Source organism: Schistocerca serialis, chromosome 5 (assembly GCF_023864345.2).
Source record: "Schistocerca serialis cubense isolate TAMUIC-IGC-003099 chromosome 5, iqSchSeri2.2, whole genome shotgun sequence".
Taxonomy (NCBI): Eukaryota; Metazoa; Arthropoda; class Insecta; order Orthoptera; family Acrididae; genus Schistocerca; species Schistocerca serialis.
In genome coordinates this window covers 71,443,459-71,456,576 of record NC_064642.1, presented here as the reverse complement: position 1 = coordinate 71,456,576, position 13,118 = coordinate 71,443,459, and the positions used below count along the sequence as shown (strand labels likewise).

The 13,118-nt window shown below is 38.1% G+C and overlaps 1 protein-coding gene across 1 annotated transcript in view; it reads left to right on the top strand.

Annotated features, from left to right (window-relative positions):
* LOC126481492 (chromosome-associated kinesin KIF4A) overlaps positions 1-13,118 on the top strand; it is a 295,063-nt gene that overhangs the window by 236,031 nt on the left and 45,914 nt on the right. Inside the window, exon 14 of the mRNA XM_050105274.1 lies at positions 12,142-12,280. Within this exon, the coding sequence (XP_049961231.1) occupies positions 12,142-12,280 (139 nt within the window). The remainder of the gene's footprint in view (positions 1-12,141; positions 12,281-13,118) is intronic.

Here is a 13,118-nt window from a genome sequence, read left to right as displayed (position 1 = left end):
ATTCCTCACTGTGTCCAATTTTGCCAGATCTGTTTCAATTCCATGTGAGAAAATATTACCAAGAAACTTAATCTGTGATTTGGTGAATTCTGATTTTTGCAAGTTAATGGTAACTCCAGCTCTTCTAAAAGTGTGAAACTCTCAACAAAAAATATCCAGATGTTCCTCCCAGGAGGCAGTACTAAGTAAAATGTCATCAACATAGTGTGTCACGTGGTTTAATAAGTTGTCTCCTAATATTTCATCAGGTGCTTGCATAAAAGCTGCTGAAGACAGTGACAAATCGAAAGGTATTCTCTGAAACAGGTAACACCTCCCATTGTATAGGAATGCAGTATATTTTCTACTATCTTGATCTAGGAGTAGCTGCCAGTAGCCTCCAGTCAAGTCGAGACTATTTAAATATTTGACTCCTTTGAACTTTCCTAGTAAACACTCTTTGGGTTTCAGGTTGATTTCGTTGCAAGAGAATTGTGTGATTCATTGCAAAAGTATCCAGAACTGTAGGAACACTACTGTCTTTCTAAGCAACAGTGTGTGTTGAGTTGAAGTATTCACTATCTGAGCACCCAATTATTTGGTTATTCAGCATTCTTGTGATTTCTTTATTAATGGCTTCCCTCCTGACTAATGGTACTGCATATGATTTACTGCAGAATAAGTCATGGTTCCTCATTTTAATTTTGCAGACACATTCTTTGATCAAGCCAAGTAATTTTGAAAAGAAGTTGGCATACAATTTCAACACTTCAGTCAGTTCTTCTCACTTTGCTTCAGACAATTCGATTAATGATTGAATCTTGATTTGCATAAAATTTAGAGCATTCTCAGAATATCTAACGTTTACCATTTCACTTTCTCCTAAAAAATGCATTAACCTTATCCTGATGTCGCAGCATTACCATCATCTTCAGGTACTAATCCTTTAAACAAAATTTCCTTCTCTCCATTATTCTTCTTAATCTGCAGACATCTTTCCTGAAAATCAATACTACACTTCATTTCAGTTAGCCAACCTATTCTGAGAATTAGTTAAACAGTAAGAGAGCCATCAGCTAATACACTTGTTGTATTCATCCTCCGTAATACAAAACTTCAATGAGGCCTGTCCTTTAATGGGTTTGCCTCTGTTGCCCATTGCACTGACAATACATACACCATTAACAGAAATGGTGGGAATTTCAGCCTATTACTTAACTGTGTAAATAAGCTTTCAGCTATTGTGCTCATTTCTCTCGCTGAATCTGTTAGAGCATCCATAATTATACTAAAAGTTTAATTTTCAATGAAAAACATTAAAGTTCCTTCTTTTGTTTGTTCCTTTCCCCAGTTCAAATCTTCTTCTACCACATCAATGTGTCCACACTGAACAGCATTCATGATGATTCTAGCATGCTCATTATAAGGCTTTGGGAATGGGTGTTACGCAATTTAGCTTAATAAAGGCAACACGTGAACGTCTTGTTTCAGATCATAGTTCTGGAAACTTCAGGTGCCCAGTCTGATGTCAAGAATTTTGTCGATACCTGCTTCACGTAACACATAATTAATTTTGTCACACACATTCTCTTTATTAAAAGCACTCAACTTCTCATCACTGCCAGTAATTATGTTCCAGATTTTATCTACTTCATCATTCAATTCATTGCACCGTCCGCACGCCTTTAACTATTATACTCATCGATTTTTTGTCCTTCTTGCACATATTCTTGATTTTAATTATTTCGTCATTTTGTGCTCTTATTTTCTCATGAGCTTCACTTACCAATTGGTAGTTTGCCTGCACTTTTCATCAGCTTGGGTCCGAAATTCTTGGATTTTCATTTTGATCACTTTGTGTTTGACTTTAGATTCCTCTCTGAGTTAACCATGTTTTTGATCACATGTCTTGGTAACCTTGGTTCACAAATTGCTAACAGTATCTATTAATGTGTTCAATTTAGTCGTGATTTTCTCCTGAATTTGTTGCCTTCCGGAATAGATTCTAATTGCCTTTGCGATTCTGTGTTTTTGTCATCCATGATTAATTCTATTTTGCGTAATAACTGAGTAAAGAAGTCATTATTAACAATAGTGGTTCCTGTTTGTTGAGTGGCCAACGGTGTTGAACTAGGCTTGGACAGATCAAAGCTAATGTTACCATTATCTCCTATTAATTTGGCAATACCAATTTGTGTTGTGTGGGCCATGTTAACTATGTTGCCAACAGTCAGTCTGTTATAAGTTACTGCTTATGCATAATTAAAAAGCTTCTTCCACGTTATATTAACACCATTACTGTTCCTTTCCCGGCATTCCTATGGAATGTTGAATCGAATTCCACTCAAAGCACTGCTGTGCAGAATGGCTGTGGACTCACAGGTTGTTATGATGTCTTTTCAGTCATATCCGAAGTTCCATTGGAATCGAAGTCCAAACAAGCGTCGCAATGTACGAGGTTGCTCCTCATGTGTGCACACTGAATGCACTCATTTTTTGTCAATGGGTGACTCGTTTTTTGTCAACGAGTGGCCTGCATTTATTTGATTTAGATTGGAAGTGCTGCTCTCCTGCTGTTAACTTCACTGATTATTTTAAGTGATGCTGGGCGATATACTATTGAAATTAGTAATTTGCGGATTTTCCTGTACAACATTTATTTTGTTAGACACAAGAGAAATGACATTGACAGGCACAATTGTCAGATTCATTCAACCATTTCAGAACAAATTTTGGTGCTGTGTGTTTCATGTCCAAAACATTCAAAAAATTGCTTTGCAAGAGCCAGAGGATATGCCAACATCATCGACAACCTCCGATGGTGATTTGGCGATTTTCCACAATCATTTTCTTTGCTCCTTCCACATTGTCTTCAGTCATTTATGTTCTATGGCGTCCAGGGCAGTCGTCGTCGTCATCTTGACCTTCTTTGAAATGTTTATACCACTCGTAAACTGTTGTCTTGCTTATAATAGATTCGCTAAAAGCCACATTCAACATTTCGAATCTGATGCCTCACTTAATTCCCTTTTTCAAGCAAAATTGAATGCAAATTCATTGATCCATCTTTTTCGAAAGTAAAATTCAACAAGCACTTGAAAAAACGCATCATTTTTTTGACTGTTGACTATAATTATTCAAAACAGCTGAAAATGCAAAAATGCATCGGACATGTGTACCAGCAAGATTAAAAATTTGAAAATCAAATGTATAAAGCTCATGAAATTAAAAAATTCCCATTACTTTTCACACATCATATGTCTTATTTTGTTGTTAGTGGTTCCAGAATTCACTGACTTGTTCACATAGCATGTTGTTGTGGGCTCACCAGAATCCAATGGCCCACAAACAGTGCCATGGAGGTGTTGGATTCAATACCATACGGGGTAGTTACGTCAGTGAGTTTTTCCTCCATGCTTTAGTTGAAAATTGTTAGAGGTTTAATCTTCTGATTGGACTACTGCTGAAGTTATGAGCTCTGTTGGGTTCGATTTAAGAGTTCTCTCCCGTTAACTGGTTGCCTTCCAAGGCTGTGGAGACCAGTCTTCCGTGTAATGTTTCGTCCGCTTTTTTGTTATTGAGACAATGCCACCTGTCTACATCCACCTCAGAAACCATTAACCAGTTTTCACTTGTACCCTAGGCGGGGGACCCAACAGGGTGCTATTAGCTGAGCCAGCTGAAACCCAATTTTTTGATGATTTAGTAATCCTCCTGCTCCTCCTTACTCCACCACTGCAGGAAGAGGCCCTGGGCTTTTGGCTGGCGTAGCAGAATTATTATTATTATTATTATTATTATCATCCTTATTTTTCTTATGTGGCCTTAAATTCTCTCAGATCTGCTATGTAATGCTTACTGTGTACAATATGCAACTAGGTTTTACTTTAAGGGACCTGTCACATCTGGCCTACTGTAATCTTCCACTTATAACTACAGAGAGGTCCTCTTCACCCTCCAGTGACAATACCACAATCTTCCACTTACTACAAAAAAAAAGGGGGGGGGGGGTCACTTGACATGTCAATGACAATACTCATAGTGTATTTAGGTACTGCACTTCTTTTACTCTAATACATAATATATTCACTCCATATTTGGTAGGCACAATGTATTTTAACCCAAGGATCAATATGATTTCCTATCTAAAAAATTTTTAAGTTTATCTGCTGCAATACCATTAAAAAATACATTGACCACAAGGTCTTTGCGTATAACGATAATTCAGGCCAAACAGTGAATGCCAGTTTTGAAATTACCTCAAAGTAAAAGTGCTCACATGATGGAACATCTGAAGCTGAATAGAGAAGCAACATAAAGTAAAAAAGGGAAATAAAGACTATATTTGTTAGAACTGAAGAAGACATACCCTAAGGACAGGTACTCACTACACCCCATGCCACAGGATCCCCTCTGTGAATAGACGTGACTAAAGAGCCAGAGGATGGGTTGGTCACAAACCCTATAGGGGATTAACTGCCAGTCTTCCTCTTCACATTCCTAAAAAGTGTTTCTAACACTTTAGTGGGGGAGCCTATGGAGGTATTAGACCACAAAGTGGTCTGACTAATTAGCCACACATGTAGCCCATTCTTAAATTTGTAGGTATGTTAGAAATGAGAATAAGCTTTGAATACTCATACTATAGCTAAGCTAACCACGCATAGAAAATTACACAAACCCAACTATATTATCATTCAGAAAATTCCATCCATACATTCATCGTATATTATCAAATGTTCTCCACTGTCTATGAAATTACCATTCGTAGTTTCAGAAACCACCTCTGCAGGTGCCTGGTCCATTGCTAATGCTACAGGACTGACAGATATAGGATGACTGTCTGTGATCATGTTTTTTTTTTTTTTCTTAATAAATTGAAAAATCCTAATGAAGAGCACTAATGAAATTTAATATAAATCTTGTAGGTTAGGTTTTTTCAACAGTTTCTTCCATGGTAGAAAATTCTTGTTGCCATTTTCCAATAAAATCACAAGTTTTTATAGAAAATCATCACAGCCATGGGGTGAGAGACTGTTGACAACACAGTTGAGACCGTTGAAACAAAGGTATAATACAGATCAACTGCAGGGGACTTGAAACAGTTGTGAGAGTCATGAATGCGCAAGAGAGAACATAGAAAAAGGATGGTGTGTATGACAGCAACAGGCCTTTGGTATTGAAGGACAGCTGAAATCACAAATCGTGCTTTGCGTTAAATACATTTCAGGAAAGCATCCTTTTAAAACAATTCCTGTGTACAAATATTAATTAATTAAATAAATTTTAGTTAAATGGAGTATATTAACTGTATAAATCTGTTAAAATGTATTGCATTTTATAAATAATAATTTAATGTTGTGAGGAATACAATAAAATTGAGAGGGGTAGAAAAGAAATTGTAACAGCATGAATCAAACCTGAGTCAGTAGTTGAAGACTGTGCAGTTGACCATTTCACCATGCCAGTGTCTTAAAAATTGTTGAAAATGAGATCCCTCATGCTCTGTTTGAAAATCTTAAGAGAGCATTTTACCTTTACCTGTGACCCACTGAGGCAAGATATTGTAGGAACTTTAAAGGGGTACTTGCATCTACTCACAGTTTGAGCCAAATCAGTGAGCACCATCACAGGGTTTCCCCCAGTTAGTCAGTCTTAACCTTCTGAATCTCATTTCTTTTTGTTTGCTAAAATCAGCTGTGAATATTAAACACGCCTTGTTGTTCCCCATATAAATTATAGAATTGATAGTTTAATTTCTACCTAAGAGTTTTGTGAAATTTAACAGGCTTAAAAGTAACAATTAAAGCATTTCGTTTCTCTGGCTGTCTTACACTAGGAGCAAGAACACCCATATATATATTTTAAGGACTATGACGACTTTTTCTTTGAAAAATTGTCTCCAAAATTCAGATACATCTTATACTCTAAATTTGGTGTGGCCGAGCAGTTCTGGGCGCTTCAGTGTGGAACCGCACGTCCGCTACGGTCGCAGGTTCGAATCCTGACTCGGGCATGGATGTGTGTGATGTCCTTGGGTTAGTTAGGTTTAAGTACTTCTGAGTTATAGGGGACTGAGGATCTCAGGTGTTAAGTCCCATTTGATTATACTCGAAATTGATATAAAAATGACCAGTGTCTGATTTAAGATTCCCACCAGTCTTAAAAATGGTCATAGATTTGATGCTGCAGGAAACAAATCTCTATCTGGTGAAATTGGATTCAACTGGCAGCAGCAGTGCACTGATTGACGAACATGAGTTGTGGGTACTCACAAGCTCGCTAAAACTCTCCCCCTCCTGCCCCGCCATCACAAACCTAGAACACTGTCTATCCTGTGATGTTTCATTGCAGTCTATGTTGCCAGTGAACTTGAACTGAAAGTGATCCTTGTTATTGCTAGGAGTAAAATATTTTTGTTAGTAGCTGGTTTCGTAATAAAAAATAAAAGGTATATATAAACTGAAAGTAACAGCATATGCAGAACGACATGGAAACAGAGTAGCTGAGTGGCATTCAGCTCTCCACCAACAGAAAAAAACCATTCATGATTGGTGGGCTAGTAAAGAATAATTCAAAAAAATGAATAAGACTGACTGTGCAAATAGAGGACTAAAAGCAAAATAGCCAAAACAATATGATGATGCATTGAAATGGGTTGAAGGACATCGTCAAAATGGCATTGGGATTAATACAAAAATGATTCAAATGCACGCTGAGAAGCTAGCACTGCAGTGGAACTTAAGACTTAAATGATGGAATGAGTTGGTACTACAGGTTTATGAAGGGTCACATACTTAGCATGCGAACGAAAACCAAAATATCTCAGAAAATGCGAGAGTATGAAGAGAAAATATTATCTTTCCATTACTTTATTATTCAACATCAAAAGAAAACCACTATGGAACTAAGTCAAATAGTACGTATGGAGAAAACTCCTCTGATATTTGATGTGCCGAGTAACAGAACTGTTACAATGAAAGTTGCTAGAACTGTAACTATAAAAACAAGTGGACATGAAAAAATTCACTACACTGTTGTACTTTCATGTTGTACCAAACTTCATCCAGTGATCATTTACAAGTGCAAAACAATGCCAAAACCTTCTGGAATACTGGCAGGAGGTGGTGTTCACATGGAGAGGGTTGGATGAATGAGGTGGTATGAAACTGGATTAACAGAATGTGGGAGAGAACGAAAGGTGCTTTATTGAAGAAGAGTTCCCTTTTTGTGCTAGCTCAGTTCAGCAGTCATTTGAAAACATCTTTGAAAGAGAAACTGAGATAGGGAAATACAGAACTTGCTGTTATTCCAGGAAGACTTACTTCACAATTTCAACCTCATGATGTCTTGATAAATAAACCATTTAAAGTGTATATGAGAGAGGAATGAAACAAATGGATGATGGATGAAACCCAACATGAATTCATGCCAAAGGCAGTTTCAAAATGGCCTACACTGGCAGGCGGACCTCCACTTACCCCTGGGTATGGGTGCCCTTGATTAGTAGACTACTGCACATGAGAGGGTTAAGTTTAGAAAGGCTTTTAAACATAATTGATTTTTGCACAATCTTTACAAGTCTTCTTTCTTTAATTACCCTCATGTGAAACTTTAAATTACTAATTCTAATTAAGTAAAAAATTCTACAATCTAATCTACTAAGTCACAGTAATAGAGTGAGAAGATATTCTAAATATAATGCAACAGCCATGATCTGTGTCTTAGGTGGCTTTTGTAGGCCAATTTGAGGTTGCTTCCTGGCATCATAAATCGCAAGTGTCCTATACCAACTTTTTTATCTCAGCTTTCTGTTCACCCCTGGGGTATAATATAAAAAGTTACCATTTATGTTAGAGAAACAGTCTCAAAATTTTTGGACAATGAAGTACCTTCATGAACTTCATAACACAATTGGGAATTTGGGGGGATAAAGGTTTGGCAAAGAGAGGGGTTTAAGATATTTTTGGGGAAAACTCACAGATAACTAATTTTGTTTTGCATTTTAAGTATAGGAGACTGTTCGTCATGCCATAATTACACACACAGTGGTCATTATCTAATATAGTTATAGTTGTTGTTGTTGTTGTTGTTGTTGTTGTTGTTGTTGTTGTGGTCTTCAGTCCTGAGACTGGTTTGATGCAGCTCTCCATGCTACTCTATCCTGTGCAAGCTTCTTCATCTCCCAGTACCTACTGCAACCTACATCCTTCTGAATCTGCTTAGTGTATTCATCTCTTGGTCTCCCTTAGTTAATAAATAAAATAATTGTGATTACCTATGAGAACGTGACTTCCCCAAAAATATCCTCTCATTGCTTTACCAAATATCTATTCTGCAAGTCCCCCCACCCATCCACCCTTCTGTACTGCCTTAGAGTCCAACTATGGTGTCCTCACGTCTTTACATCCTGATAAGTTCGTAACCCTAACTTTCCACCATCCACCCTTACTGATGTGTAATCAGTTTTTGCGTGGATACAGCCAACAAAATTAGTCACTTGAAAACTGTCTGATACTATCATCTAGCCTGTCTCCTTCACATTTTGCAAATACTGCTAAGATGCCAGTCTCTGTATTTAGTTTCCTAGTCTGCTCTGCCATTCTCCCAGAAACACTAATCTTTTGCTGTTGGATCTGGCTGGTAGACCTTGTGCTTTCTGAACTTTCTGGCTTATGTAACACATTGAATCTCTCTTTGCCAATTCATTGCTTTAGAAGTGAATATCCAAGTTATACTAGTGAAGAATTCATTGTGTAGCAAGTGTCAACTGCATCCATATAATCAGCAGTCATTGATTCTTGCTCATCCTGGGGTTGTAGTTGTTTACAAGCTAATTGTCTACATCCAGGACAAAGCATTTGGTCAGGCTTGAAAACTTTATTAGTGAACTGTTTCAACTTGTCAAATTCCCCCCCCCCCCCCCCCCCCCCCCCCCCCCCGGGTTGGGAGTACTTTTACCATAATAAAATGAAGACAACTTACAAACATACACCAGTTGGTGCCATCTTTACCAACAAAAAAACAAGCATCAGGCACTTTTTGGTTCATTTCTCAAAACACACACAACACAAATTTGTTGAGTTACAAAACTTTCTAAAAGTGGACTAATTATAAGATCTGCACCAGAGAGGAACTAAAGGTTCAAAGTAAGTATATATTCCTCCAACAATGGTGTAAAAGCATTTTAATGTAAAACAAACAAATAATCAACGTATACGAACTTTAGGGAGTCATTTCATCCATAAGTAGGCATGGGTCTAAAAGTAAACTATCAAGCTTCTGAAGCTTGAAGAATACTATTTCTAAATATAAAAGACGAAAAAAATATTAAAGGGTGTATAGTTGAGATATGGTCCCCCAAAATACCCAAAATTTAGCATCCTGAACATTTTCATCAATTTTTCTAGTGCATATGTTTTGATAAAGACTGAGGCACAAAGACAACATAGCTGAGTGCCATGTCACCAGTTCTTGGCTGAATCTGTCCATAAAATTGATTTATGGCTGGTTAACCCGCACAATAATTTTCTGCCATTTTTGAAGCAGTACAGCTGTCACAAAGTGTATTTAAGAATGTAATCAGTAATATATTCTTGTTCAGCACAAAAAGTTATTTAAATATACAAAAGCAGATGATTGTACAAGGTGACACTTATGGAACTATATGAAATAAAATTGTCATAACTTCTGAATGGTTTGCATTAGGACATTCACACTCATGGTTAGCTGTGAGGCATGCGCCTTATTGTTGAGGGCAATTTGCACATGAGTCAGCTATCGTCTGTAAGCAGAATGGGCGCATATGGGGACTGAGAATCTGCATTTCGTGATGGAGAAATCTCTTCACCCTCAACGGGTGACTGTATGGTGTGCAGGGTCCAGTCACAGAATAATCAGTGCAATATTCCTTGATGGCACAGTGATTACCGAACAGTATGTGAAGGTTTCGGAAGATTATTTCATCCTCATTATCCAAGTGACCCTGATTTCGACAAGATGTGGTACATGCAAGACGGATCTCGACCCCTTCGAAGCAGGAGAGTGTTTAATGTCCTGGAGGAGCACTTCACAGAATGTCTGCAGATCTGAACACATGCAACTCCTTTTTATGTGGCTTTATTGAAGCCAAGGTGTACACCAATAATACCAAAACCATTGCTGAGCTGAAAACGGCCAATTAGGAGGTTATCAACAGCATTGATGTTCCGACACTTCAGCGGATCATGCAGAATTTCGCTATTCATCTGCACCACATAATCGCCAATGATGGCAGGCATACCAAACATGTCATAACCTAAATCTGAAGTGATGTTTACATGTTGAATAAAGTGTGTGCATGCCATGGCTTGTAAGTAATTTATGTACTCCCTCCCGCATTTCATTCAATAATTGTCATCCTATAAGTTACTAGCATCTTCTGCAAAAGTTATGTAAGTTTGCAGTTCTGCATAAATACATGCATCTAGGTGGTACAGATGTGGGATCCCTTTTGATGGGAGGCTGTTGAAATGGAACCAAAGGAGATATTACACTGAAACTTAGTACATATGCATCAAAGACATTGTGGAACCTTTCCATAAAACTTCATGAGATTTGGAAATGCTTGAGCTGGGACTTCTCGTCCACTTGATGTGGAATGACCCAGAGTGAAATGAAGTGCAGCAACTGTCAGGGGTCAGGTGTGGACTGTAATCATTGTATGGTCATGAAACATGATAGATATGCTAATACGTTAATGCAGAACTGAATTACATTTGAAAAAAATTAGTTCCAATTTATGCAAATTTGGTACTGCACAGCATCATGTAGATGTCCCCAGTGCTCATATTGAACAAACTGCAGTTAATAATAAAACTGACATTATGCATTTCCCTCTTGTCTGAACTTTCCTGCCCACATCTCATTCATAATCCATTACATATGGAAACATATTTGTATGTCTTTCTCAGACTTGCACATGGTGGCCAAACTCGGAACTAATTTTGTTCCAGCTTAAATCGGTCCGCATTAACATATTAGTGTCTACAATGTTTCATTGCTGTACAATAATTATGGTCCCACTGGACCTCTGTGAGTAGCTGCACTTTAATTATAACCACCAGGTAGCTTATCCACATTTCTTCCCGTGCATCATTAGTCCTGCTCCTGCATTACTTTCTAAGGTTTTGTTTTAACCCTGTACTCAACTGATATGAAGTACAGTTCTTGGTGCCACCAACCATCAGTAATTCTCACTATATCTAACTTCACCCTACCTACTTTTTTTTCTCTAATATTCCTATCTGATTAAGGGATCTTACATTCCACACTTTCACCCTTAGAACATCAGCTTTATTTTTCCTGATAACACTGAAGTGGCATATTGATTAACATGCTGGATTCGCATTCAGGAGGATGACAGTTCATATCTACATATGATCATCCTGATTTAGATTCTCCGTGATGTCCCTAACTGGTCTGGGCAAGTACTGTGACGATTCCTTTGAAAGGACACCACAAGATTTTCTTTTCCATTCTTGGAACAATTGAGCTTGTGCACCATCTCTAATGGCCACCTTGTGCTAAACCGTGATCTTCCTCCCTCCCTCCCTCCCTCCCTCCCTCCCTCCCTTCCTACCTTATCGGGTAACATCCTCCCCCAAGTTGTCCTCACTTGGAGATCACAACTGGGGGACTGTTTTACCTCCGTAATATTTTACCCAAGAGGATGCCATCATCAAGCCTGTACGGTAGAGATGAATAACCTTAGGAAACTCAATGAGTGTGACTCCCTCTAGTTTTCAGCCATAGGCGGTACCAAAACAGGAAGGTCAGACTTGATGATATGAAAGTTAGAAATATAGTATGACTCAAAATAATGTATCAAAAGCAATATTACCCAAGAAAACTATAAAATTAAGAAACAGAATTGCTGGCCAGGCTTGCCTTCTGGTACAAAATATTTAGTAGTGGCAATAGGGTGTACTACTGTGTAGCTATCAGACAGTACTAAATTATGTGCCACACAAGCAAATGTTACAGTTTAACTAATTACACAAATTTGGTCACATTTTTGAGAATGAAATTGTTTAATTCATATGAAGGGATACAACATTAAAATAAAAGTACCAAACATTTCTAAGGTTTTGGCCTAAGAAAAATATTCATTCTTCTGTTTAGGAGAATTTAGAAGAGGAAGGCCTGACAGATGAGGAAAGGAAAGAAATCCTTAATGAAATCAAGCAACTTGAAGAAGATGTAAACCTAAGAAGTGCACAAATTGCTGACTTGCAGCAGAAGATTTTGGACTCCGATCAAGGTACAGGAAGCATTAACAGAGCTGTAGCTCTTTTGGCAGAGAAGCCATGCACAGTGTAGTGTTACTAGTTTTACCAAATAGGATTGAAAAGTATGTAAAGAACTTTTTTAGTACCTAGTTGTCTAGTTTGGTGGTGGTGGTGGTGGTGGTGGTGGTGGTTTTGATGGTTTTGATTTCATATATGTTGCATACTTTCCTACCTAATTTTGTGCTTGCATTCATTTGAGATTGAAGTATAGAATATTCAGACATACAAAATAGGTCTTCTAAATTTGGCAAGTACACAAAAATTTGTACTTGAATATTACTGCTCAGCAATAATGGTAATTCCTCAATTATGTAAAATAAGATAAAGGCAATCACTCGCCTGTCGTGGACTAAGGTGAAGAACATAAAAATGCAACTTCTGTAAAGCTCGGAAGGTAGGAGACGAGGTACTGGCAGAAGTAAAGCTGTGAGGACGGGGCATGAGTTGTGCCTGGGTAGCTCAGTTGGTAGAGCACTTGCCCGCGAAAGGCAAAGGTCCCGAGTTCGAGTCTCGGTCTGGCACACAGTTTTAATCTGTCAGGTAGATTCATATCAGCGCCCACTCCGCTGCAGAGTGAAAATCTCATTCTGTTAGGCATTGCTTTATGTGCCTCCGATATGGCCACAGCAGAAGCAATGTCGTTCTCGGATGAGCTGCAGTAGATGTACTAGGCCTGATTCTGTAGAATCCTGTACCTCACCTTTTGCTATTTGTTGCTCACTGTGGCATTCAGCACCCATCCACAGATAAGTCCTATCACAAATACCATAGATGGTGAAGAGCTCAGGAACTAGTTATGTTTAACAACGT